Here is a 27,786-nt window from a genome sequence, read left to right as displayed (position 1 = left end):
TCTTCCAACAGAAGTCACCCCCACTACCATTCCTTGCCCCGGCACCAAGGCCTGAAGTCCTGCCCAAGGTTTGGCCTGAGGACATGGCCTCAAGGAGAAGTGACTGGCCTCCTCAGTAGCTTGACATGACCTTGAATCCCATGGTACAAATCTGATCCCTCCAGCCTTACCTTTAACATACAAAAGAGAAAATCCCTCACTTAAATACCTCTTTTCCCAAATCTTCTTGGTGGAATGTGGGCACTTTTTGAGTTATTTATGTTAGCAATGACCCCAAATTGGTTGAGTGGTACCATATGCGATAAAAAGTAAATACAACTTGGTTGCCTTCATTAGAAAGACTGTCACACTTTCTTTCCATGCAGTGACTCATTCCTTTGCATAACTGAATACTTTCCCCTCTGCGAAGTCCAGACTAGCATTTGTCACCTTTATGTGCTTACAAATCCATCAGCTCTGAAAATCTCTTAGCAAGGTGACCATTTCCAGCTTTCGCCCTGCCCCTCCTCCTGACTGAAATATCTTTGTTTTTTTCTCTCTCCCTTCCGTCCCCGGGAATTTTTACCTCTCCGAAGCTTAAATATCTCTTTTTCCTTCCCTAGAACGCTATTTTTCAGACAGCTAGATTCTTGGGGAGATAATGATACGACTCAGGGAGTTAAGTGCATGGTTTCCATATCCCAGGTGCCAGCTAAGGTGATTGGTGTTCAGGACTTTCGGAAGCTCTTTGAAAACAACAGGGCTAGTCAGATTCCAGCAATTTACCTTCTGAAGGCTGAGCGTGTCTGGGCAGTGGCTGCATAATTTGGATGGAGTCATCACCGATGAGACAGACTTGGCTCAGCCAGGGAGCACTCATCGCTCTTTTAAACTCCACGGCACCAGGGATGAAGTCACCTTTCTTCTTTTAAAACCAACAGATTTGCCCTGTGAGTCCCTGTCGCTTCTGTTAGGACTTGGTGTTTTTTTCTACTGCCGGTCGCCGGGACCTTCTCTCAGGTAAGGAAGCTCTTCTTTTGTGGGTTTCCATCCAGGAGAGCTTGACTGGAGGGGGATTTGGGAGGGGATCCCTGGGTAGAGCTGGAGTCAGGGCAAGGGACGCTCTGAGTGAGGAGGACGGCTGGTTCCCAGCCAGCTGCTCTCCACCTGGTGGGCTGGCAGGCCCTGGGCTGGACGAGGAGAACCCCACTCAGGCTCAGGGTTGCAGCGTCAGGTTCTCAGAGTGGGCATGGAAATCTAATCCTGGCTTGGTTTCGGGGGCCTATTCTAGTAGTTGTATAACAAGCACGTTGGTGAAACACTTACAAGTGATCTCCTTCGGTCTGGGGCTGTCCTAGCTTCTTTGCCGTCCTTACGGCTGGCATTGCGTTTTGGGTAGAACCCTTGTAGGGTCTCATGATAAAAGCTGATGTGCAGGAAAGCTGCAGCTCTCTGGAGAGCCTTCATTGGCTCGAACGCTTCCCTTCTTCCTTAGAATACAGCTGGAGACAAAGGGGCCCGGGCTCCTTGTTGTAACATGCAGGGACCTCGTGTAAACAACGGCCGTGCTGCTGTGTGCGGCAGAAGCGTGCAAACACGTCTTAGTGCCTGTCCGTACGAATTCTGAGAAAATCAGCAGGAGTTTTGACGTGTGCATGGGTGCAGGCAGACCTGGGGTCCTAAGGACCCCTGAAATTTCCCTGTAGCACTTCTATGAGTTATATGAGACACAGTCACCGATTGAATCATACAGCTCTTATTAGCTTTGGAAGTCTCAATAAAGACATCTTGATTATGACAGAGGGGCCTGCAGGGTGATAAATGGCTTTTGGAGAAGGGGTCGAAGCACTGTGCAGTGAAAACATGGAGAATTACAGAGCCCCTCTATTACTTGGCACAGAACTCTGCCACGCATGGTATTTGGGGGCGTCCATCTAGCACCTTCGAAGGGGGCCAAGAATCTCATTTAGATAAGAGATGCTTGTTTTGTTTTAAATGCAATTGCACACTGGCTGCCAGCACTTGCTTACATGTTCGCCTCAAACTTGGCATGTCCCGAATTCATCCTTATCTGAAATCTGCTCCCCTTTCTGTGTCCCCTAGCTCAGCAAAAAGCACCTGGTTTTCCATGACAGATTTCTGGACTTTGTCCTTGACCCCTCCTTCATCCTCACATTCCCACATCTAGTTTGGCAATACATCCAGCAGATCCTACCTCTATTTTATCTCTCAAAGCCATCCGTTCTCTTACTTCCATGGCTCTTTTCCTAGTCTAAGCCATTACCACCTCCTTCCAGGAATATGGAAACCTCCCATCCAGGCTTCCCCTCTCTTCTCACCTTTCTGGTGCAGCCAGCGTGATTCTGCAATGGTTGATCCGCACCTGCTCAATCCAGTCAATCATTAGTCTGGTGATCCTGTCTTCTTTTGAGAAAGAGAGAGAGAGAGACAGAGGGAGAGAGAGAGAGAGAGAAGGGGAAGGGCAGAGAAAGAGGGAAAGAGAAAGAATCCCAAGCAGGCCCTGGGCTGTCAGCACAGAGTGCGACTCAAGGCTTGAACTCATAAACCATGAGATCACAACCTGAGCCGAAATCAGACGCTTAACTGACTGAGCCACTCAGGCGCCCCTGGTGATCCTGTCTCCTTCATATCCCTCAAAATTGTTCATGTCTTTCCCTCTCGCCACCACTACCTTGGTCCAACCCACCAACACCCTTTGCCTGAGTTATTATGTTTGTCTCCTGCTAACAGGTTCACTCCTTTCCCAGTGGAAGACACTTTACGCTTTTTGTGTTTTCAAGCTTTTAAAGGCTATTTCAAGAGTGGAACTGGAAATAGTTATTACTCTGTCTGAGGTTTGAAAACATCAGCATCTGTATGACTTTTGTAGATGCTTCAAGGAAGGAGGCAGAGAGAATGGGGGAAGGTAGGGGGTGTATATTGCAGTGAGACGATGGCCTGAAAAATACATAAAGCTCATACATTTGAATCCCATCTCCTCTTCCTAGTGTGGCCTGGGCCAAACTGGTAAACCTTCTTGAGACTCATTTTCCTCAACTGTGAAATGGAATGGAATAAGGCCAGCATCACTAGGTGAATGGAAGAGTTAAAGGAGAAGGCTGTGCAACATAGCAATGAAGAATTCTTAGTTCCTTTTCTTCTTTCCATTCCTTTTAAGGCTTATAATCTCTCACTATCATGTATCTTGTAAGTATTCATGTGTATGCATACGTGTAATTATCTGTTTGGGGCACGGTAGAAAGGAGGAATAACAAAGAAACACACAAGAACTCTCTTAAAAGAATTTGCAGTTTACTTAGGGAGGAAGCAGAGCAAACCTCAATAGTATAAAAACATCTATAAAACAAGCATTCTGCGATTGACATGTGTACAATACAGTTGAGTACATAAGCGCAGAGGGCTTGTGTAAACGGGTCCGTGAGTACCTGTGGACCAAGTGGAAGTAGACCTATGTCAAGCGATTTTTAGATTTAGGTTCTTTGGGGACTTAAAAAAATCATTGGCCTCTCTGACGTTGAAGCAAGACTTCCCAGGAGACTTTTATACTTTTTGAGTGATTTTAAGGGCATAGAGATTAAGTGACACACTCATGTAAGTGACTTTACTCATTCATATATTCATCAAACACTTATTGAGCACCTACCCTGTGCCAGAGCCTGTATTGTACAATTTCTTTGCAACTCCGCCACGGGACACGGATGGTAATCCTCTTGAATCGCAGCCAGCCTCCGGGAATTGTTTGGCCAATAAAATGAGAAGAGAGTGACGTTGGGGACATCCATGACTAGATTCTAAGAAGTCTTGCAGCTTCCTCCTAGGTTTCTTGGCTTACTCTGGGGGAAGCCAACCATTATGTAAAGTCACGTGCTGGTAACCTGGCTCTTGGGGACGGGGTGGGGGTAACCCTGACTTTGTAGTGTTTTTTCTAGATAAGTACTCCCTCCCACCGTGGCCGGTTGCAAGCTACCAAAGTGACAGCACTGGATGCAGCACTGGAAAGAAATACACAGAATCGCCTCGTACAAGTTGGTACGAGCCAGCCCCAGGGCATGGCTGCTAGTTCCTCTGAGACTGCCATGCTGCGTGACAGCGAGCTAGGTGGACAGGCCACGTGGAGAGAAGCCCAACCAGCCCCAGATTCTCCAGCCATTTGAATTTCGGCTCCAGGAATGGAGCCTTCGGGCAACCCCAGACCCAGCCACTAGCTAAGTGCAGCCGTATGAAAGACCCTGAGCAGGGACTGCTCAGCTCAGCCCCGGCAACCCACAGAGCCCTGAGAGATAATAACAATTTATACTGTCTAAGTCTAGAGGTGCTTGTTACACAGCGAAAGATAACTGGAACAAGGTGGTAGTCTTGTTTCTGCAAAAGCCAGCCTGGATGAAGGACCCCAGGAGAGTGTGGAGGAGTAGAAGAGTCTATCCGGAGAAGTCTTTGTGCCTAGTGTCAGGCCTCACAACACAAAGGAGAAAATGTTTTGGTTAAAAAGGCCCGGAAAAGAGGCTCATATACTTTACCAACTGGTTTCACTGTTATAACTGAAAACAATTCTCTTACACACACACACACACACACACACACATACACACACACGTGCACGCACACACTTGCGCGCACACAGGCTTCCTTCCATCACTGTCCAAAGCTCTGACAGAAGATCACTAGCTGCTCTTTTGGCTCTGGTCCATCCTCCGCATGGGATCTGGGGAGCGGGAAGAGGGAAGCAGGCAGAACAGAACAAACAAGAAGTCAAGGAAATGCCCAAGCCCTGAGGTCTGGTAGAGAGCCACTGAGGCCTCTAGAAAAGACCAGAGGGGAAAAAAAAAAAAGAATTAAAGCAGGAGGCTTAGGGAAGACACAGGGATTAGTGGTTAAAGCACGAATTTTGAAACCAGGTGACCTCGATTCCAATCTGGATTCTGACATTTTCTAGTTGGTTGACCTTGGAAAGTATCTCACCATCTCTGTTCTCAATTTCTTCATCTTTAAAATCTGGATAATAATAATGCCATGTCACTAAGTCCTCGTGGAGATTAAATGAGATGATGTTTGTAGAGTGCTCAACCCAGTACCTAAGGATGTTGCACTTAGTAGCAGTAGGAGTCACACTGGCGGTGTTATTGTCACGAATTCCAAAGCCACAGGCTCCTCGGTAAGCCTTGAGCTTCAGCTTGTCAGTCACACAACAGGTGCCCGAGGTAAGTGTTCAACAAATACTCAAATCAGACTGAATATCTATATTTGAAATATTCTACCACGATTTTTTTTCTTACTGTCTCCGGGATAAATTTCCAAGGGCTTAAAAAGCTTAAGTGGACATTATTTCTCCTTTCAGTGTGCCGTACGAGCCAAGACCCTATTTTCTCATTTCTCGTGAGTCCTCGTCATACCTTCTGTTCAGTAGTTTAGTGCTCAAAACATTTAAACTATTACTATTTTAAAAACTCTATTTAAGGAGAAATTGAGGTTGGGTGACTTATGCTGGGATCCTGAGCCCAGGGTGCCCCAGAAATCTTAACGTTACCAGTTTACAGATGTCACCGCTTTGGTAGGACAGTCAGGGTGAAGGATACATGATTCTTGAGAGCAAAATGTGAGTGTTAAGTTCTCTTGCTTTATTTATGCTTTGTGAATGAGAGTTATTAAAACTTTAATCTAGGAACTGACATTAGGCAGACGTGTCTCGTGAAATTTATGGTTTGTCTAGTCACATGGATTTTTAAAACAAAGAATAATGCAGACATTCCATTAAAAACAGCTGAGTTGTATGTTTTAAAAAAAACTTGTATTATGAAATATTTATAGATTCATGAATGTGTGCCTGCTCACCCAGCCTTTCCCAAAGTTAACATTTTGCATAATTATAGCACAATATCAAAACTAGGTGACAATGGTACATTCCATAGACCATATCAGTTAGATTTTATCCATTAGACATGTACTCACTTGTGTGTATGTATGTAATTGTACGTAATTTTTATCATGTTAACTGCACGTAAGTACCACCACAGTCAAGATACAAAACTATATCATCACCACTTGTATACCTCCGTTGAATCCACCTCCCATCCCTAACCCTTTGTAACCATTAGTCTGTTGTCCATCTATGTAATAATTTTATTTCAGGAGCATTATATAAATAGAATCATATGCAGCACTTACATGCATGAGATTGACTTTTTCCACTCAGCATAATTTCCCTGAGATCCATCCAGGTTGTTGCATGTATCAATCGTTAGTTCTTTTTTATTGCTGAGTGGTATTCCACAGTATGGAGGCACCATGGTGCGTTGAATCAGTCATCCATTGGAGGACATTAGGGTAGTTTCCAGCTTGGGGCTGCCACAAACAAAGCTGCCATGAGCATCTGTGTGAAGTTTCGGCATGAACATAAATTGTCATCTCTGGGATAAATGCCTGAGAGGGCAGTACCTGGGTCTTACGGGAGTCCATTTCCAGTTTGAAAATGAATTGCCCAACATTTTTCTAGAGTGGCCATATGTTTTGTGTCACCACCAGCAATGTATGAGTCACGGAGTTTTTCTGCATCCTTGTCAGCATTTGGTGTTATCACTATATTTAAACCACTCTAATAGGTGGGTAGTGGGATCTCATTGTGATTTCAATTTGCATTTTGCTAATGGGTAATGGGGTGGAACATCTTTTCGTGTGCTTATTTGCCATCTATGTGTCTTCTTCAGTGAAATGTCTCTTAATTTTTTTGCTCATGTTCTGATTGGATTGTTTTTTTTTACTGTTGAGTTTTGGGAGTTCTAGAGATATGTCCCTTTTCAGATGTGCAGTTTGCAGATATTTTCTCCCTCTCTATAAATAGGATTTTTCATAGAGCAAAAGTTTTTAAAAAATATTTATTTTTTGAGAGAGAGAGAGAGAGAGAGCATGCACGAGCAAGGGAGGGGCAGAGAGAGAGAGGGACAGAGGATCTGAAGCTGGCTCTGTGCTTACAGCAGAGAGCCTGATGAGGGAACTCACAAACCATGAGATCATGACCTAAGCCAAAACCAGATGCTTAACTGACTGAGCCACTCAGGTGCCCCCATAGAGCAAAAATTTTTAATTTTAATGAAGTCCTACTTATCAATTTTTCCTTATATGGGTTGTTCTTTTACTGCAAAGTGTAAGAACTTTAGCCTGGTCCCAGTCCTCAAAGATTTTATCCCGTTTTTTTTCCCCCTAAAAGCTTTATAGTTTTACCTTTAAGTGTGTTACCTGATTTAAGACAAGTTTTGTATATGGCGTCAGGTTTAGTTTGAAGCATGGTACCAAACCCAAACACTATATAGGAAAAGATTGGAACATTTACACATAAAATCTTTTCTTTCAATTTGTTTAATGTTTATTTATTTTTGAGAGAGAGACAGGATGTGAGTGGAGAGGCAGAGAGTAAGGGAGACACAGATTCCAAACCAGGCTCTAGGCTCTGAGCTGTCAGCACAGAGCCCAACGGGGGGCTCAAACTCACGAATGGTGAAATCATGACCTGAGCTGAAGTGTGACGCTTAACCAACTGAGCCACCCAGGCATCCCAATACATAAAATCTTATATAAATGAAAACCGTATAAATGAAATCAAAATACAAATGGCAGATAGAAAAGTTATTTTTAGTATCTATGTAACATAGTAAAATATATTTTCCTAAATGTAAGTTTCCTAAAATTTCAATAGTACATTCTAACTGAGTAAACATGGACCGAGTACATGAACAGGTTGTTCAGAAGAAAAGAAATACAAACGGCAAAAAAACTTAAGAAGGAAGATAAGCCCCCAATTTAACAAGCAAAACTGAAAGTGAGAAAACTTGCTTCTTTTTATTATTTAAAGAATTACAAAATTAGCATGCGTTGTAAAAAAGGCAAAAAGCATTAAAAGTATATAATGTTAAGTGAATCTTTCCTTCAGAGCCTCATGATACCCTCCCAAGCCTGAAATCTTTGTTTCTTCTTTCCCTAGAAATAATCTCTATTAAAAGTTTGCTACTACTTTGAGCCTTTTCTCTATATGATTAGAAGTGTGCTTGTGTGTATGGGTGTGTATAGTGTATGTGTGTGTATTTCTTTTTTATGCATATGGATCCTATTTACAAATTGTTCTGCACCTGGCTTTCTACAACTCACATCATCACCGTGACTTTTCATATTGATTATTATAGTCACCTTATTTGTTTAAGTGGCTGCATAGGATTTACAGTATAATTATGCCTTATTTTATTTAAGTCTTTATGAAGAGGCATTTAAATGTTTCCTTTCTTCTTTCATTACAAGGAATGCCGCACTGGATACATCTTTGTGTTCACCTGTTTTACAATTGTGTTCTGTAGAATAGATACTCTGAAGTGAGATTGCTGGATCAAAGGACATGGCAATTTTATATTAGACAATATGCCAAATTGCCATTTTTTAAAAAGTTTGTTTATTTATGTTGAGAGAAAAGAGACAGAGACAGAGAGGGGGGCGGAGAGAATCCCAAGCAGGCTATGCACTGCCAGCTCAGAGCCCAATGTGGGGCTTGAACCCATGAACCACGAGACCATGACCTGAGAGGAAATTAAAGTCTGCTGTTCGACTCACTGAGCCACCCAGGCACCCTGCCAAATTGCCATTTTAAAAGCTGTATCAATTGATTCATCTACCAAAATGTGAGAATACCTATTTTTCCAAAAAGTCACCATTTCTTGATATTAACCAATGTTTTCTAAAAAAGATTTAATTAATTAATTAATTAACTCTGTGTGTGTGTGTGTGTGTGTGTGTGAGAGAGAGAGAGAGAGAGAGAGAGAGAGAGAGAGAGAGAGAGAATGCATGCGCAGGAGGAGGTCGAGAGTCTTAGGCATGGAGCCTGACTCAGGTCTTGACCTGAGCCAAAATCAAGAGTTGGATGCTCAACCAACCCAGCCACCCAGGTGCCCTTTAAGCAGTGTTTTAAAACACTGATGGGGCACTGGGTGGCTCAGTCAGTTAAGCATCTGACTTCAGCTCAGGTCATGATCTCACGGTTTGTGGGTTTGAGCCCCCCGTGGGGCTCCATGCTGACAGCTCAGGGCCCGGAGACTCCTTCGGAGTTAGTGTCTCCCCCCTCTCTCTCTCTCTCTCTCTCTGCTCCTCTCCTGCTTGTGCTCCTGCTCTCTCTCAAAAATAAATAAATGACATTTAAAAAAAATTTAAAAAATAAAACACTTTGACAATGTGATGAGTAAAAAAAAAGCCTGCTTTATTCTAAACTGCATTCTCTGAGTATTGAGACTGAACATGTTTTTATACATTTATAGTTCACGTTTGTGACTCTGTTAATTGTCAGTTTATAGCTTTGCCCGTCTCTCTGTTGATTGTCATTCTCTTATTGCTATGTGAAGCTTTTTTATAGTCTGGATATTAATCTTTTTATACATGTTGTAAATATTGTTTTCCTTCACTCGTTTTTATTTTGCTTTTCTTTATTGTGTCTTTCTTTTTAGAGAAGTTTTAATTTTATGTAGTGCAATCTGTCTATCCTTTATTTTATGACTTCTAGACTTCATATATTAGCAAAGTTTTCCCACACCAGGATAAAATTATTTCTTCTAATATGCTTAGGGATTTGCTTTTATTGTTTAGATCTTTTATTTGTCTTGAATTTATATATACTGTGAAATAGGAATCCACCTTAAAAAATAGCCAATTAGCCCAATACTCTTTATTGAATAGTCTGTCTTTTCCCCACTGAATTGAAGTGCTAATTTTTTCATATACCAAATCAGTTTCATTGATTATTTTTAAACATTTTTTATCCTATTCAAATAAATAATTTATCTGTTCCAACAACAAAATCACGTCGTTTTAGTTACTTTAGCTTTATAATTTGCTGTATTATGGAAAGGAGGTATCCTGTCAAATCCTGTCATAATTTTTCTATATCAGAAATGTCTAGGTTAGGGGTGCCTCTCTCTCACTGTCATGCCCATGCACTCGGGTATGCGCTCTCTCTCTAAAAAATAAATAAATTTTAAAAAATAAATAAAAGTAAATATCTAGGTTAACAACCAAGGTATGTTAGTAAGAGAAAGATACACAGGAAGAAAAGATACATGTGTGTGTGTTTGTGTATTCATATGCATGTGTCTGTATATATAAGCACATTCATAAAAATATATGAATACACATGTAAGTATATATGAAAACATGTGCATATGTATATACATGTGTATACTTGTACACATACATATTTGTGCATAGGCACAGATAATTCTTGGTAGGGCACACCCAAAACTATAACAATTACCTCTAGGGAGTGGGACTTTTGGAGACTCTATTGATGAATGAGGTTTACTTTTCAGTGTGTATCATTCCCTACTTTTCATGTATCCTTAAAAAAATTTGCTTTTCTTTTATAATTAAAAACAGTATATGATTTCTCTGCCAGAAACCCAAGCCTGAACAAGGGCATGTTCTGTATATCAGTGTTTCTCAGTAACAGCTACATAGTAGAGTGACTTGGGGAGCTTTTAAACAGCACAGATGCCCAGACACCTGCCCCCAGAGGTTCTGTGTTCATAGGTTTGGGAGAGGGCCTGGGCATCAGCATATTTTAATAGTGCTCCAGGGGGTTCCGATATGCAGTCATGGTTGAGAACCAGTGTTGTAGATGATGTGAGGCCTAAAAGGGTCCCCAGAAGGCCACTGTGATGAGGTTTTTTCAGAATATGATTACTTGGGAATGCAACCCAAAGTAATCCATCACTTCTCTGTCAGGCTAAGTGTTGGCGTGAGACTGAGTACAAACAGGTCCACAGGGGAGTGGTGGAAAAGAACGTTCTGGCATGTGTGTGAAGGCATCCGTCTCTGTGGTAGTCCTTTTTGTTGAAAGGTTTAGACTCATTCGGGCTTCCTCAACACATAAGGGATTCTTTGAAAATAATCATGACCACAAAAGATACAGGAATCTCATGGAAAACCAAACACAGCAAAACAGCTGTGCCTCGGGAGCCCAGAATGTGGTTGGTACTGGAAGGTTCCAAGAGAGCTCCAGGAGCTAGGGTTACTTGGAGACCCTCCCATAGGAGACTTTCAGGATTCTTTCATCTGGAGAATTGCTTTGTTAAAATGAAATGGTTTTTGGAAGCCTAATCTGGAAAACAGATCAAAGAGGAAATTAAAGAAGCCTAAGGATTGACTGGAAACCCAATATCACTGTAGCTCTTCTTCTTCCACGTGTGTCTTCCTCTGATGCTTCTCCCCATCCATTGTCTGATTCTGCCTCTGTCTTCCTGACAGAGGATCTGACTGGCCCAGTTAGTCCACAATGGCCTGTGCCTGGTTCATGGGCTCTTCCATACAAAGATGGGCTCCAAGTGGTTCATGGAGTCATGTGCTCACCCCTGGCCACCCAAGCCAGAGAGGGCATGGGGAGGAACAGTGAGTGCACGAAACTGCCTTGGGGTTGCAGGGGGAAGGGGGGCGAGGCAGTTTCCCTTAGAATGAGAGAGTGGATAGAACATGGATCGTGATTGACAGGCCACACGCTGAGTCCTCAGTGAACGTGGAATTGGAGGATGGTTTCCAACAGGGTGTGAAGCTGCTTAAATTCAAGCCAAGATGCAAAGAAAAAAATCCGTCAGGAATGTATAGATGGTCCTTGCACTCTGAACATCTCTAAAGGTCTTTTTTAGCTCCACTTATTTGGGCTTTTAAAAGATCTTACCAGCCTGGGAATTCAGGAGAATGCAATTCATCTTCCAGTGGAATTAGGTCTGTGCCCTACATGGCTGTGGAGAACTTGAGGTGCGACTAGTGCAAATTGGCATCTGCTCTAAGTCAAAACACACACTGCATCCTGCAGGCTTTGTATGAAAAAAAAGAAGTCTAATATTGCTATTAACACTTTTTTATATTGATTGCAGGTTGAAATACTATTTTGAATACAGCAGATTAAATAAATACATCATTTAAATTAATTTCCCCTGTATTGCTTTTATTAATGGGGTATTAGAAAAATTTTTTTAGTTGCACATGGGGCTCATATTTTCTTTCTAATGAACACTTGGATTAGATGGTGACTCTGACGTTTTCCCCTGCACAAGTGTGTAAAGATCTGTAGATGGACAACAGCCCTTTGCTGTGGGGCCCACTTCAATACACAGTTCTTTTATTATTATTATTATTATTATTGCTCATAGATTTATTCAGAACAGTTTTAGATTTATAGAAAAAAATTGCAAAGACAGTACACAAAGTCCCCATGTGCCCCACACTCAGTTTCCTTTAGTATTGACATCTTATGTTAGTAAAGTATATTTGTTATAATTAATGAATATTGATACAGTACGTTATTATGAACTGAAGTCTATACTGTATTCACATTTCCTTACCTTTTACCAAATGGCCTTTTTCTGTTCCAGGATCTGTCTAGGATACCACATTATACCTAATCTTTATGTCTTCTTAGAATTCTCTTGGTTCTGACAGGTGTTTTCTGTAAATATGAAATGATTTAATTTCCTTAAATATATTCTTTTTACATTTAAATCCAAGTTAGTTAACATATAGTGTAGTAATGGTTTCAGGAGTAGAATTTAGTCATTCATCACTTACATGTAACACCCAGGGCTCATCCCAACAAGTGCCCTCCTTAATGCGCGTCATCCGTTTAGCCCATCCCCCAACCCAACACCTTGGCAGCAGCCTTCAGTATGTTCTCTGTCAATACCCTGTTCTCGATCAGAGCTGTGGCACTTTGGTTCATTATCAGAGCTTTGGCCACTTGTCTTATTCTGGCTCTTTGTCTCTGCCTCATAGAGTGCAGTTCAATTCCTGTTCTGAAATAGAACCACTTAATCCTCTCCAGTGATTTCACAATATCCCACGCGCAGACGACATCGTTTATGGCTCTGCCTCAGCAAGTCCTTACGGAACTTTTCTCTGCCTCTTTGTCTCTCTTGCTCCTTCCTGCTTAGCCCCCTTCCTTTCTAGGACTGGCACACAGCCCATGTTTCACATGTGTACTGGAGGCCACTTTTTACACATGTCCTTTTCTTGGAAGTGGGGTCCAGCCAGCAGCCTTGCTCCAGGGACAGATGACTGCTTCCTAATGCTCCATCACAGTTTTCCCCATGGAATGGACTTTGCAGGTGGGACTAAGTCACTTGCAGAAGTATATCTACTCCAGGAGTTAATAATGATTTTAATAAAAACAACTACTATCGGGCGCCTGGGTGGCTCCGTTGGTTTAAGCGTCCGACTTTGGCTCAGGTCATGATCTTGCGGTTGGGGAGTTTGAGTCCCACATCAGCCTCTGTGCTGAAAGCTCAGGGCCTGGAGACTGCTTCATATTCTGTGTCTCCCTCTCTCTCTGCCTCTCCCCCTCCCCCACTCATGCTCTGTCTCTCTCTTTGTCTCTCTCTCTCTCTCTCTCTCTCAAAAATAAATATTAAATTAAACAACAAGTACTATCACCATTTATTGAGTTGTATTACCAGCTAGGATCTATATGAGGTACATTACAGATATGTCTCATTTCATCATTACAGCAACCCCACAAAGTGTGTGCTGTGATCCCCTGTTAGGGGGAAAATGAGGCTCAGCAAGGTTATACGCTTCGCTCTTGGATCACTGCTAGGAAATGGTGGACCTGGGATTTGAATCTAGATCTGTCCCCAAAGTCCTTGCTCTCACCCAAATTTAGACTGTACATTTATACTGCCTCCCACATGCTATGTCAACTACAAGTTGGAATAGCAACTTGGGCAACTACAAGTTGGAATTCAATGCTGCATAGCAGGTGATATCTCTCAGCAAATTTGCTGAATGATGACAGTGCTATGTGTTTGTATACTGTTTTGATGATTCTCCAGTTGACATATGATTTTCACAAAACTCTGTTAAAGATAGAATAATGGACTTTATAAGCTCTATTTCATACACTAGAAAAACTGAGAGCTCCAGGGAGATGAAGTAATTTGTCCAAGGTCACATGAGAACCCAGTTTTCTTGAAGTATTTATCTTCCTTTTCCCAACTTCATCAGCATGGGCTTAGGCATTGTGCTGCCTGGATGGCAGAATACGATGACAAATCTTTTGCTGTGATTGCTGGTGGAACCCTGAGTTATGTGAAGAGTTTGCAGGTACAGACTCATTGAAGTCTCTGCTGTAGGTATGTCAGTCTCATTCATCCAACAAGCATTGCCTAACCCCACTTCCGGCCAGATGTGGGGCTACTGGGCTAATGGTGGCAATGGAAGGGTGGATAAGATATAACTTTGCCCCGAGGAGACCGCCTCCCACTGAGCATGACAATCATCTTGTAAAGAGAGTACTATCATCCAATGGAAAAGCATTGTCCTAATGGAATGCAAAAAGTTCTGCAAAGCACAGAGAAGGAAATAACTGCCTGGGAAGGTTTCATGGCAGATGGGACTTCTAAGCTCCGTCTCAATGGACTGACTTTAGAGATGAAAAGTCTGAGTCACTGAGAGTTCTGCAAGGAACCTCACAATTTTATAACTTCATTAGGTCTCCTAAAAATATGCTTGTTGCCATAGCTCCTTAGAGTAGTAGCATAAATTATTTATTGGAGTACTTAAAATATTAACATCAATAAACTACACAGTACCTTCACAAATACTCTGCTTAGTTGGATGAGCCTATTTGAAATAATGGTTTTTAAGTTACTCAAACTTTCCAATTCCACAAAGCTGGTAAGAATACTTTGGAACAAATAAGAATCCCAGAAGAATCATGGCAACTCTCAATATCAGCCATTTCAGACAGAGGAAGACTCTGCCTCTAGCATTTCATGTCCCCTTATTCACGTGAAGAGGTATTTTCTTACACAGGATACTTAAGAGCATTCTACTCCTCTTTTTCCCAGCTTAAGAGTCTTGTCTTGTATGTGTTGCTGAATTTTATCACTTGAATACTAGGAGCCCAAATGTAGACTCTGATGTGCTTGGTTTATCTGGAGATGGAAAGAAAAGAATCTTCCAAATTTAGAAACTGAAACTCATCGGAGCCAAACTCTTGGGGCAGCCCAAGAGGATACTGCCCTCTGTGCTACCCTGGTCCACAAGGTTGCTGGTGATTGGATTTCTCTGATAGATGATACTAGTACAAGAGACTGAATATTTGTGTCCCTCAAAATCCGTATATTGAAGTCCTAACCCCCCAATGTGATGGTATCGGGAAGATCTTTGGGTGTGATTAGGCCATGAGGGTGGAGCCCTCATACAAGGGATTAATGCCCTCGTAAACAGGACCCCAGTGAACTCTCTAGCCCCTTCTGCCATGTGAAGATGCGATGAGAAGTCAGCAGTATACAACCAAAAGAGGGTCCTCCCCAGAACCTGACCATGCTGGCAGCCTCATCTTGGACTTTCAGCCTCCAGAACTATAAGAAATAAATTTCTGGTTTTTATAAACCACCCAGTCTATGGTACTTTGTTACAGCATCCCATACTGACTAAGACACCTAGAGCCCAGGTAATGCAGGTGTTAGCCAGAAGTTCCTAGTTGAGAAGAAGATCCCATCATGGAACCTCTTCCCTCTTGCGCTGTAACTTAGCTGCTTGGCCTGTTTTCTGGGTGTGACAAGATAGATTTATACCTTCTACTCAGAACCAATATGGAACACTCCTTCTGATTCCTGACTTGTTGAAGAAGGAGGTTCAGATCTGCAAGACTCGGAGAACATCAGAACTAGGGTCAATTTTTGATATTCCTGGAAAAGTATCACATCTTTAAGCAGCCTTTGAAGAACAGAACAAGGGGTAGGAGTCCTAAAATAGCTCAGCACCAATATTTATTGTTGGTAAATATCAATATATGAAGAATTTTAAAATGAGGTGCTTGACCAAAGTGTTCACAAATATCACGGGCTGCCTGGAGAGAAAGGGAGGTCCTTCCCACTGATAGTATTTAAGTTTAAGCCAGGTAGGCATATACTGGAGAGGTTATACTCATGCATAAGGCAAGGGTTGGACTAAAGGCCCTAAGATCCCTACCAAATTCTAGATTTTATTGTTTGCTGATCTTTGATTTACCTTGTGCGTGCCTCTATGCTTGCACTTAGTACGTTATTCTGTAATGATATGTCTAGATATCTGTCTCCCAGACAAGGTTGAAAACTCCTTGAAGAACGAAAGACATTTACCCTGTTCTATCCCAAGCATTTAGCACAGTAACTAAAACATAGGAGATACCAAGTCAATATTTATCAAATGAATAAATTTTGTATAACTATATTAATATCTCTATATACATCTTGATTTATGGTATAAGTTATGTATATTTTGATTTGTAGTATAAGTAATCAGCAAATGGACTTCCTTGCTGTGAGGGTGTTCATATTCTTTACAACCCCTTGTTGCTCGAATACCTAGATGATGCAATATACCACATGATTCCCCACATACGGCACGTCTACATAATTTATTCCTTCTCTACAGCTGGAACTATATTATGGCAGTAAAGGCAGAGTCAAGGTTATGGCCAGGGGTTTTCTGAATTTGTATTTCTAGATCTAGCCCCACTGACAGAAAAGACTCCAGAGATATTGGTTAGAGGTCTAGGTGTGATTCGGCTGTATTAGGTGGGCAGGTATCTCCTGTGGATAGTCACGTGTAGTTTCATCCCAAGCTTGGAGAGGGAGGCAGGTGTGTGAAGGGCAGGGGCTCTAGTGGCATGCTGGGCAGAGGAACAGGTATGCAGACTGAAGTGGGAGTATAAGTGGGAGAATCTCAGCAGGTTAGACTGGATGAGAAGGTCAGGATGGGGCCAGGAAGCAGAGGCAGATAAGGTGTGGCTTTTAAGTGGAGAAATTTCCAAAGAAGCAGAGGAGGTGGGTGAGGTTGCAAAGAGAATACTTTCCAAAGGAACATGCTAAAGATGCTTGTGCCAAGCACCACCATTCATTCATTCATTCATTCACTCAACAGATACATGTTGAGTGCTTACCTTGGGTCAGCCCCTGTACAAATACCAGGGGTACAAATAAGTAGGATCTCTGTTCTCAAGGACATAAATTATGAACTAAACTCTACATATTAACAGACATTTACAGTACAGTGTGAAACATGTAATGAGGTAAGGACAGGGAAGTCTGTGGGAACATACAACCATCTCTAAGATGAGATGTGAAGGATAAGTTGCAGTTAGCAAGGTGAGGCAGGAAGGCAGTCTTGCTAGAGCTCTAGAATGGCCGGATGAATACACAAAAGACCAAAGAAGGCTGCTTATTCAGAGACTGTAAATACTTTGCTATAGTTGGGCCTTATGTATGAAATGGTCCAGACTTTTCCCTGAGAATAATGAATCACTGAAGTATTTTAATCGAGGAGTGACGTGATCAGATGTATGTTTTAAAAATATTAATACAACTGGGATGCCCAGATGGCTCAGTCAGTTAACTGTCCAACTCTTGATTTTTGGCTTAGGTCATGATCTCATGGTTGTGAGATCAAGCCCCAGTTTGGGCTCCACGCTGACAGCATGGAGCCTGCTTGGGATTCTCTCTCTCTCCCTCGCTGCCCCTCTCCCCCATTTGTGTGTGCCCTCTCTCAAAATAAATAAACAAAAAATTTTACAAAGAAATTTAAAAAATATACTATACAACAAAGTGTGGAGACTGGGTTGGAGGAAAGGAAGGCCAGGGACCCACTGAAATTGCTGTAGTATTTCAATGGAAGATGATAGTGGCTGAACTGAGAACAGAGGGAAGCAGATGTATTCTTGAGACACCTGAAAGTTAGAATGGACACAATGTGGTGATTGGTCAGATGTGCGATGTAATCAATCAATCAAGGATAGTCTGTTTCTGGCTCAGGCAGCTGGGAGGATGGCTTGCTCTGGAGGCAGCTCTGAAAAGAGAGGAGGACATGTCTGTTTAGGGAGAGTTCTGGTCGTCAGGGAGTCAGAGTTAACTTCCTCAAGTCCAAAGGTCCATTGGGCCCCATACCACTCTCTTGGGGCAGGAAGGTTTCCTTTGCCAGCTTAACAGTAGCTGATATCTGACTAGGGTCCTTACAAACACTGGTCATTATCATTTATGCGTCTGTTCAATCAACCAATGTTTATGAAAGATCAATTATGTATTCACAGTATCCTGCATCCCATACATCCCAGTGTCCAACGATGCAGGTGGCTTAGTGCTTCTCTTTATTTTTCCTATGTTATTTTTTCAGCTTTATTGACTTTTAATCGACAAATTGTATCGAAAGATATTTAGGGTATACACTGGCGATTTGATGTATGTGTACGTTGTGAAATGATTCTTCCCATCTAGTTAGCATATCCATTACCTTACATATTTACCTATGGGGGACAACATTCAAGTTCCACTCTTTTAACAAATGTCACTTATACAATACAGTGTTATCAGCTAGAGTCACTGGGCTGTACATTAGACCCTCAGACCTTATTTGTCTTACAGCTGAAAGTTTGCACCCTTTTACCAACCTCTCCCTATTTTGTCCAACTTCCTGCCCCTGGCAACCACTTTTCTATTCTCTTTATCTAAGAGTTCTACCTTTTTTCTTTATAGATTCCACATGTAAGTGATATCAGGCAGTATTTACTGTCTCCCTCTTTGGCTTCTTTCACTTAGCATAATGCCCTCCAGATCTACTATGTGACTGTGTATGTTTAAGTAAAACATCTTAATCCAATCATTCATTCATTAATAAGACACCTTGTTTCCATATCTTGGCTACTGTAAATAATGCTTCAATGAACATGGGAATACAGATAGCTCTTTTTTTTTTTAACATTTATTTATTTTTTTTAACATGAAATTTATTGTCAGATTGGTTTCCATACCACACCCAGTGCTCATCCCAGCAGGTGCCCTCCTCAATACCCATCACCCACTTTCCCTTCCCTCCCACCCCCATCAACCCTCAGTTTAGTCTCAGTTTTTAAGAGTCTCTTATGGTTTGCCTCCCTCCCTCTCTAACTTTTTTTTCCCCTTTCCCTCCCCCATGGTCTTCTGTTAAGTTTCTCAGGATCCACATAAGAGTGAAAACATATGGTGTCTGTCTTTCTCTGTATGACTTATTTCACATAGCATTAACACTCTCCAGTTCCATCCACATTGCTACAAAAGGCCGTAATTCATTCTTTCTCGTTGCCAAGTAGTATTCCATTGTGTATATAAACCACAATTTCTTTACTCATTCATCAGTTGATGGACATTTAGGCTCTTTCCATAATTTGGAATGGGAAAAGATATTTGCAAATGACATATCAGACAAAGGGCTAGTATCCAAAATCTATAAAGAACTCACCAAACTCCACACCCAAAAAACAAATAATCCAGTGAAGAAATGGGCAGAAAACATGAATAGATGCTTCTCTAAAGAAGACATCCAGATGGCCAACAGGCACATGAAAAGGTGCTCAATGTCACTCTTCATCAAGGAAATACAAATCGAAACCACACTGAGATACCACCTCATGCCAGTCAGAGTGGCTAAAATGAACAAATCAGGAGACTATAGATGCTGGAGAGGATGTGGAGAAACGGGAACCCTCTTGCATTGTTGGCGGGAATGCAAACTGGTGCAGCCACTCTGGAAAACGGTGTGGAGGTTCCTCAAAAAATTAAAAATAGATCTACCCTATGACCCAGCAGTAGCACTGCTAGGAATTTACCCAAGGGATACAGGAGTGCTGATGCATAGGGGTACTTGTACCCCAATGTTTATAGCACCACTTTCAACAGATAGCTCTTTGAAAAATGCTTCTCAAAGTCAGTTACAACTGTAGGATTTGAACAGGCTTTCCCACTCACGCCACCCCACCTTATCCTTTAAAGTATTTCCTCACTCCCCGTTCCCAAGGTTGCATTAATTTTGTCTTTTCAGGAGCACTTGGGTGGCTCAGTCGGTTAAGCGTTGGACTCTTGGTTCCAGCTCAGGTCATCATATCTGATATCTGCTATCATGATATCTCATGATTCATGAGTTCAAGCCCTGGGTTGGGCTCCATGCTGATAGTGCAGAGCCTCCTTGGGATTTGCTCTCTCTCCCCCTCTTTCTGTCTCTCCCTTGCTCTCTCTCACTCTCTCTCAAAAATAAATAAACTTTAAAGATTTTTTGCATGTTTTAGTTTCTTCTGTGCAGACTTAGTCTTTGAGACATGGATAGAGGTTCACCACTCTATAGAAAACCTTGAATAAATTATGGCCAGAGCCCTGGAAAATGTTTCCTAGGCTCCACAGTTTCACGAGCAACGCTGGGCCTTCCCGTGACTGAAGTGATAGTGTTAGGGTGTCAGTAACAGATGGGATTGATCAAAGTCTTCCTCGAAATACTTGTGCTTGATGCAATTTCAGTTCACATTTTGTGTGTGGCTTTCCCAAGCTGGGGTGTGAAATTCAAGCATCAGAGAAACCAGCGGGGTTTGTAGGTTGAAGTTAATAAAACAATGTGAGCCTATGTAGCTCAGATTAATAAAATAAATACACAGATGTGAGAATCTAACCTCACACATCCAGGAGAGATCATCCTACAAATCTGGTTCCTTGGTGGGGCAGGCGGTGCCTAGATCACTGGGCCAAGAGCGATGAGGAAAACCACTGTCCAAGTAATCAATAAAGCTCGATTTTTGCCAAATAAAGCTATTAGAATCTCCAACTCCTCAAAGATACTGCAAGAATTAATGACGAAATGGTTTTGAATGGCCAGTCTACTGTAAATAAAAGTTGCTTTTTAAGGATGTAGTACTATTATTAATGTTATTTCATGACCGGTGAAGGTACAAGATGTTGAATACTTAGGTTGTTTGATTAAATGACGATGCCGGCGTGATCACGGCTCAGGATTGGATTTCTATTCCAGACATGTTTTTAGTTTTGCACAGAGAGCATGTCTTGTTCTGATGGCAGATTATCTCTAGCCTTGATCAGCCACCTCTCATGTGCTCAGGCTGATGTCTCAGTTTGCTAATGGATAAATAACACAGCTTTCTCCACCCACTGATGTGGGTGGATAGGTCGCCTTTGTATGTAAAGCATATTATTATAAGCTGCAAGTTTTGGAAGACTGAACAAGCCTTTGCCAACATCTGGTCCTAATTCCTTCATTTAAAGTTGGGGAAATAAAGCCAGAGACAGTAAGTGGTTTGCCCCAAATCACTCAGTTGTGCCAGAGCCAGGGCTAAAATCTGGATCTATTCATAAATCCAATGTTTTTGCTGCATCATTGTGCTGTATCCCCTCTGGTCTAGGATTCCCTTCTAAAACTTTTGGGTGCTTGGATTGAAAACAAATCCCTAGGGAGCCAGTACCCAGTAAAGTACAGCACAATCTTTGGTACCACCTGGTATTTTACGAGAGATTTTTCGTTATTCGTTGCAATTCCCAAGAGCACCAGACTTCGCCAGGCAGACAGCCAAAAGACAACAAGTCAATGTGCCGTGCCTGCAGGAAACTTCAAGGCAACTTTCGACAGCGTTCTAGAGATCAAAGGAAGCCAGCTGGTCTGATTGCGACAACTGATAATTGGTGGCCATCCTAGTTAGGCTGACAGGGTTTCTGACATGGTGGATAGCCTACGCACTGCATTTCTAGATTAAGTCAATCAGTCACGTCCAATTGTTCGGCCACGTCGATTTGAGAACCTGCTACATGCAGAGCTTTAGGAAAACCTCTTTGAAATGAAAAAGCAAAAGATTGGCCATGAGTTGTAATCTTCCCAGATACAGGTAGAGATTCCCCAGGCTGGACTTCTCAGAGGTACCTGGTGAGGTGACCTTTTCGTGAAAGCCAGGACCCTTCGTGACATGTGACTTTCTGTCATGGTTTTTCAAGGGGAAATGAAAAATTGGTCTCCATGATCCTTCTTAGTCCTGGTATTTTTCTTTCAAAGGACACTTACTGTATACATTTTTCAGACAATCAGAGTAATGCACGTTTATTGTGGAAATACAGAAAATTACACGGAAAATAAGCACTCATAATTCCAATGTATTAGTAGCTACCTCCAAGTTTCCGGTTCAAAATTTTTCCAGTCTGTGTTTTAAGCATATATAGAAGTATATACCGATTATTTTTATGAACTTGAGATTCTACTGTATCCTACCCTGAAATTCTAGAAGTCTATATTATGTGCAGAACTCAACACAGTAAGTTTCTCGCTCAAAGCCTGGCATGTGATGGTTGCTCCATAAACATTTGTTAACTGAATGGGGAGGGAAACCATGGTTTGCAGATTTGAGTAGCCTCATTGGAAGATCTCATATTTGGGCCGTGCCCAGATCTTGACCACAATCTCTGCATGCTAAAGAAACATACTGAACTGGAAATGACGACTTTCCTACCAGAAGGCTTCTCTGTCCCAGGAGAGCATCAGTGGTAATTCATCTCCCTTTTTTTGTGCTCATTATTTATTTCAGGAGATTCCAAGAGCTGCACATACAAGAGAGCTGTTGGAAACATGGACCTCGGTGAAAAATGGCCCTTGGAGGAAGGAACCTGGTTGTCTCATGCTGGAATTCATCACTTTGCCAACACCAGAGGGGGTATGGCTGCTTTTGATGTCCCTGATACACGTGGTACTCTTCAACTCCTGCATTCATTGTGTCAACCCAGCTGTGCTCAGTACGTGCCCAGTGCTGTTTGTCTTTTCAAAAAAAGCCAGGAGGAGAGGAGAGGAATGGACTTTGGAGTCAGGCAGACCTGGGTTCAGATCCTGAATTTCCTACTTATAAGCTACGTGGCCTGAGAAAGCCTATCGTATTCTCAGCTCTAACATGAGAGTAAGAATGCTTACTTCGTAGGGCTGTGATAAGGACTATGAGTAATGCGAGCTGTCATTTACTGAGCCCTTACCCTAGCCAGGGAGGAAGTTAGTCACACATCTCTGGGCACCTAACATGTGTCAGGTACTGTATTCCTGCTTATCTTGTCTCCTCTCCTGTCAACAGCCCTGCAAAGACTGGCATTGAGGATAATGCAACCAGTCGAAACAGAGTAGGTCAGCTCACTTTCTCTTCTTTTTTTCTTGCCTGACATCTGATTAATGCAACTCAGTGTTAAGTGATGGGGATGCTGTAAGTTTCCTGGAGTGGCACATACAAATGTAACCCTCACACAGACTTGTGGGCCTCTTTCAGGTCTAAGAACCACCCCCCCCCCACATCCTCCAAATCTAATGGAGATCTACTTTGGCGGTAGGAACCATTCTGTGGATAAGGAGATAAAGGCCCCTAATGCACTCACACGAGGTTTTTAGTAAGGTTATGCCTCCCATTGTCGTTTATACATTCGTTCAACCAGTATTGAGTATCTACTATGTGCCAAGCACTGGGAACACAAGGGAGAAAGATGGTCGGGGAGATCACCAGACCACACTCTGCTGCACCCCGTCTCTAAAATGGGTAACTTATAGAGCTCTGCCCCAGGGTACATCTTCCGACAGGGCCTACCACACGCAATGGGAGACTGCCCAAAGGGAAGGTCAAAACTTTGAGAAAACTTGGATGAGTTCGGCCAGAAGCCAACGGCTGTTCCCTCCCGTGCCCTGTCACGCCTCCACCTAACCACTTGTTAGAGGTTCTTATGCCGGTGTCTCCTCACAGCCCATGGAATACAGTTGAACCTCCCTCGCTCAACACACAGCCTTCCCTGATCAGACCTCTGCCTGCCTCTCTAGACTCATCTCCTGCTGTTCATTACTAAAAGCAAACCCCTTCTCTTGATGCACTGACCGGCCTCTGGATCCTTGGACATGTCACGCTCTCGCACACCGTGAGCCTCTGCATGGGCTGTTACTACTATTTGCCTTCCGCCCGGCAGGTTCCCACGCATCAGTGAAGCCTCAGCCAAAGTCATCTATTCTGGATCTCTCCCTGCCGCCACCTACCACTCCACCCTGGTCTGACCGAGAGGCCTGACCTCAGCGCGGCCGCGGAACTTACAGGTTCCCGTGTCACGGCGCCTGTCTTACCGTGTTGTGACGGTGCATAGCTTGGGCAGTCTCTGGGCTTCCTGAGGCCTTGCTTCATTGGCCTTTGCATCCCTTTCACAAGCAGCCTAGCGAATACTTGATGCATATACATCCAATGGCAGGCTGGCTGCGTGGCTCAGCGAATGAATAAATGGGTAGGACCGCATCCTGTGAGCATCTCTCCTTCGCCGAGAGCCACCTTTGACTGTGGTGACCCAGCTGGTCTGTGCACACCTCTCCCGGCACCACGGCACCACTTCACGGTACTGTGAGCACACCCATAGCATTCCATTCACTGCTCCAGGCTCGTTCACCAAAGTCTGAAGTCAGAGGAGAGAAAGGAAGTAGATGTGCTTTGTCTGCCGGTGCTTTTGTAACCTAGGCAATAAAATCCCCTGTCACAGAATTTTAGAAGCTTTCAGGACCATTGTGACAAGCCGGTGGCTAAAAACTGCTTGTTGCCACCAACTCCACAAATGACCACATCCCGCTATGAGTTGACCCTGCCGTGGATCTCCCATCTTCAGGGCACGGCTGGCTAGTAGGAAGGGGAACCAGACCGGTGTCTTAGAACTGCCTGATGGGGAGGCGTTGGTCTCAGGTAATTGATAAGCTTCAGGGGCTGATGGAGGAGTTTAACTCTAGTGGGCAACAGATACCGGATATGTGGTCTTAAGAGGACTAGAGAGATGGCCAGAATGGGAACTTGCACTCAGAAATAAAGTGGAAGCCCCGCTGGGCCAAAGCTAAGTCACAATTGGCGTCATCACCAAAATAAATAAAGAGGAGTCATTCATTGGGTATATACATTGCACCAGACAGGATGCCGAGCCTTTTTTATATAGATATAGAGGATCTCAATTCATTCTCACAACCTTCTTCTCATTTTATGAATGGAGAAACTGAGCCCAAAGAGGCTGACAAGAGGCTTGTGCAAGATCCTTCAGCTGGGAAGTGGCAGAGTGGGTATTTGAACTTCGATCTGCCTGACCCCACGCCACTCTATGGCTATCGCTCCTCACTTTACCCTCCAGCACCCCCTTCTCAGTTTAGGCCTCTGGTGGGCCAGTTTCAGACGTTTATTGCCAGTCATTTCATTGTCATGGAAGAAAAGAGCCGTAGCTCGGAGCAGGGCCAGAAAACCAACAGTGCTGTTGCAACGTGTGGATTATCATCCAAGACCCTCCCACGGCCACTTCAGCTAATGCATTGCCTAGGCCTTGACCCACCTGCTTCTGAGCATCTTTCCTCCATGCCCTGACCTCTGTCCCACCTCTCCCACCCATTGTGGGATGCCCATTGTGGGCTAACAGAGTTTCCATTTCTAGTGAAGTACCAGGGAAAGTCCTGGAGTGTCCAGGCCTTCGGGTTTTGTTCTTGGCTTCATGGAATCCTCTGAGAACCGTGTTATCTGCCAGGGAGGCTCCGTCATCCCGGTGAGTCATCGGCCTTGGGGCAGGGCCAGATCCACGCAACATCTGCCTCTGTGTTATCGTGAGGGCGTCGCGGGCGGCCATTAGAGTAGGAACAGCCTTCAGGAAGCTGGCAAGGAGAACCCAGGATGTCTGGGGGTGAAATGAAGTTTCTGGAGGAAAGTCCCTCTGCCACTCTTGCTTCCTCCACTGCTAAAAACGCCCTCGAGGACCTGGGCCGGTGGTTTTTCCAACTTATTTGAAAGGGCTGGAACCCATTTTCCAAACGAAGCTGCCTGCAGTGCCTGACGCATCAGACAGAAGGGGGCCAGCATTTGGCCAGAGCTCTGTCTCCGATCGCTGCGTCACAGGCTGATGTGGCTGCTCCTTGCATTTGCCAGCTAGCACACCACACGTGTGGGGATTTGGCGCGGGAGGGGCGGCCTCCGCAGCCCTCCTCGGCGAATCTCCAAATCCTGTTACAAATGCGTTCACTCAGCCCTTGGGAACCCTATTGTCCCTTCTTCCCAGTGGAATCCACCTGCTTATGTGTCTCCTCAGGGGAGCGCCAGGAAGTTTGGGAACCCTAACCCGGCAGGCCAGGCCAGGTGTGTGATAGAAATGCCGCGGTGCTGTCTCCATTATGGTTATAAAAACAGGAAGGAGCAGATTTCCCTTCCGGTTTCTCTCAAGGTCAGGGAGGGTTTTCACATCAGGCAGGAAGGAAAGGAGGAACGTTTTCTGAGAGCGCTGTGTGCGCTAAGCACTGCTGCGGGCGTTATTCTATCTCCTATTGATTCTCACTGAAATCCTCACAAGGAGTTATTTGCATCATCCGCATTTTGCAGACGAGGAAACGGAGCCTTGGAGCGGCAAGATGGCCAGGCCAAGGTCATACGGCTAAATGCCAGCAGAGCTCACGTTCGAACTCGGGCCTTTATCCCGCTGGGCTATGCGGTGTCCATTTTACTTCTTTGTTCGGTTTCAAAGGACAACGCTGTGTGGCATCTCCACCTTTCTGTGAGGCTTGTTTCTTTTTTGCACGTTTCTCTTGCATATGGTGCGGTAAAAAGACTAACACGATGGAATCTGTTATCCACAGTCCTCTGCTGGCACTTAAAAAAAGGGTTTTTTGTTTTTTTTTTTTTAATGTTTATTTATTTTTGGGAGAGTGCAAGCCGGAGAGGGGCAGAGAGGTGGGGGACAGAGGATCTGAAGCAGGCTCTGCGCTGACAGGCTGACTGCAGCGAGCCGGATGTGAGGCTGAAACTCACCAACCGCGAGGTCATGACCTGAGCCAAAGTCAGTTTCTCAACTGACTGAGCCACGCAGGTGCCCCGATTTTTAATGTTTATTTTTCTGAGGCGGGGGAGGGGCAGTGAGAGGGAGACAGAATCTGAAGCAGCCATCAGCACAGAGTCTGACGCGGGCCTCAAACTCTACGAACTGTGAAATCGTGATCTGAGTGGAAGTTGGACACCCTACCCCTGAGCCACCCAGGCGCCCCCTCTCCTGGCATTTGTTTTAACAAGTTCCATAAATGGCTTTTCGTGTTACAGAAGAGTTCACGGTCTGGGCAGGTTTGGACACTTCCCAAAGACTAGTGGCAAGACTAGGGCTCGCACCTTGGCCTCTACTGTTCCTTCCAGTACCTATGCTGTGTTGACTGCCAGGGCCATATCGTCTTGGAAATGCCATTCCAGTGTGAAAGGCAAGAGGCCTCAGGCAGGCTGAGAGGATTCTCTGCAGTCTCTGAGAGAAGAGAGTTCCTCTCAGGCCACAGTCCAGGATGCTTGGGTGGAAAATTCAAGATCAGGGCAGGTCTCCGCATCTCAGCGGAGACTCACATGCATCCTACGGATTTCTTTTGTCGCAGTTTGGTCACAGACTTCAATTGCAGCAAATGTTTTTGCCCTTAATCTCAACACAGGGTATTTTGTCTGATTTCACCCGGTAGATCCAACTGGGTGTGAGTTGGAAGTGTGTGATTTTCCTCTGCAGGGACCTTCTTCCGTGTGTATTTTTGGAATGGTTTTTTATTCTGATTCATGTCCACATACACCTTCCAGTAGCTTCTTGGCTCAGCCGGAGTTTATCTCCTTTGATATGATGTTGAGTGAGGAGTCTTTTAAATTTTCATCTCTGTTCCATACTTAGTAATAGGAACCCTAGCGGGCTGGACGAATACAATTGGCTTATGCATTTTGTGAAACACCTTGCTTTTGTTAGTAGCACCTACCGCATTGGTATTTGGATTTTTTCGGAGAACATATTTAGCATTTTTAGAAAATGAATCCTTGGCTTCCTGGCAGACTTAGCAGCATCTCATCTCTTGGTTTGTATTGTTTCTGCTGAGGATGATGACTTTTTTCCAGGTGTGAGATAGTTACTTTTCTTATAGAGCCCAATTCTTTCTTTTGGAAGTTATACAACGCCTTTTTTA

At 43.6% G+C, this 27,786-nt stretch overlaps 1 protein-coding gene and 1 long non-coding RNA gene across 7 annotated transcripts in view; one reads left to right on the top strand and one right to left on the bottom strand.

Moving 5' to 3' along the window:
- LOC109491917 overlaps positions 1-27,786 on the bottom strand; it is a 50,532-nt gene that overhangs the window by 17,403 nt on the left and 5,343 nt on the right. Inside the window, exons 2-5 of one of the 2 annotated variants that reach the window (XR_006586192.1) lie at positions 23,932-24,251; positions 12,363-12,466; positions 3,644-6,339; positions 2,319-2,400 (exon numbers count right to left, since the gene is read on the bottom strand). This is a non-coding gene — a long non-coding RNA (uncharacterized LOC109491917). The remainder of the gene's footprint in view (positions 1-2,318; positions 2,401-3,643; positions 6,340-12,362; positions 12,467-23,931; positions 24,252-27,786) is intronic. The other variant, XR_006586193.1, reaches the window with a different exon arrangement.
- Positions 851-27,786, top strand: part of AMOTL1 (angiomotin like 1) — a 155,233-nt gene continuing 128,297 nt past the window's right edge. For 3 of the 5 annotated variants that reach the window (XM_006936834.5, XM_006936832.5, XM_045038584.1), the window contains exons 1-2: positions 851-999; positions 22,379-22,504. In XM_006936834.5, coding sequence (XP_006936896.3) covers positions 22,420-22,504 — 85 coding nt within the window. In that variant the 5' untranslated portion in view covers positions 851-999; positions 22,379-22,419. Of the gene's footprint in view, positions 1,000-22,378; positions 22,584-27,786 lie in introns of those variants that run through there. The other 2 variants (XM_019811609.3, XM_006936831.5) reach the window with 2 other exon arrangements.

The sequence above is a fragment of the Felis catus genome, chromosome D1 (assembly GCF_018350175.1).
Source record: "Felis catus isolate Fca126 chromosome D1, F.catus_Fca126_mat1.0, whole genome shotgun sequence".
Taxonomy (NCBI): domain Eukaryota; kingdom Metazoa; phylum Chordata; class Mammalia; order Carnivora; family Felidae; genus Felis; species Felis catus.
Note: the sequence above shows the minus strand (reverse complement) of the source record. Positions and strands in the feature narration are given on the sequence as shown.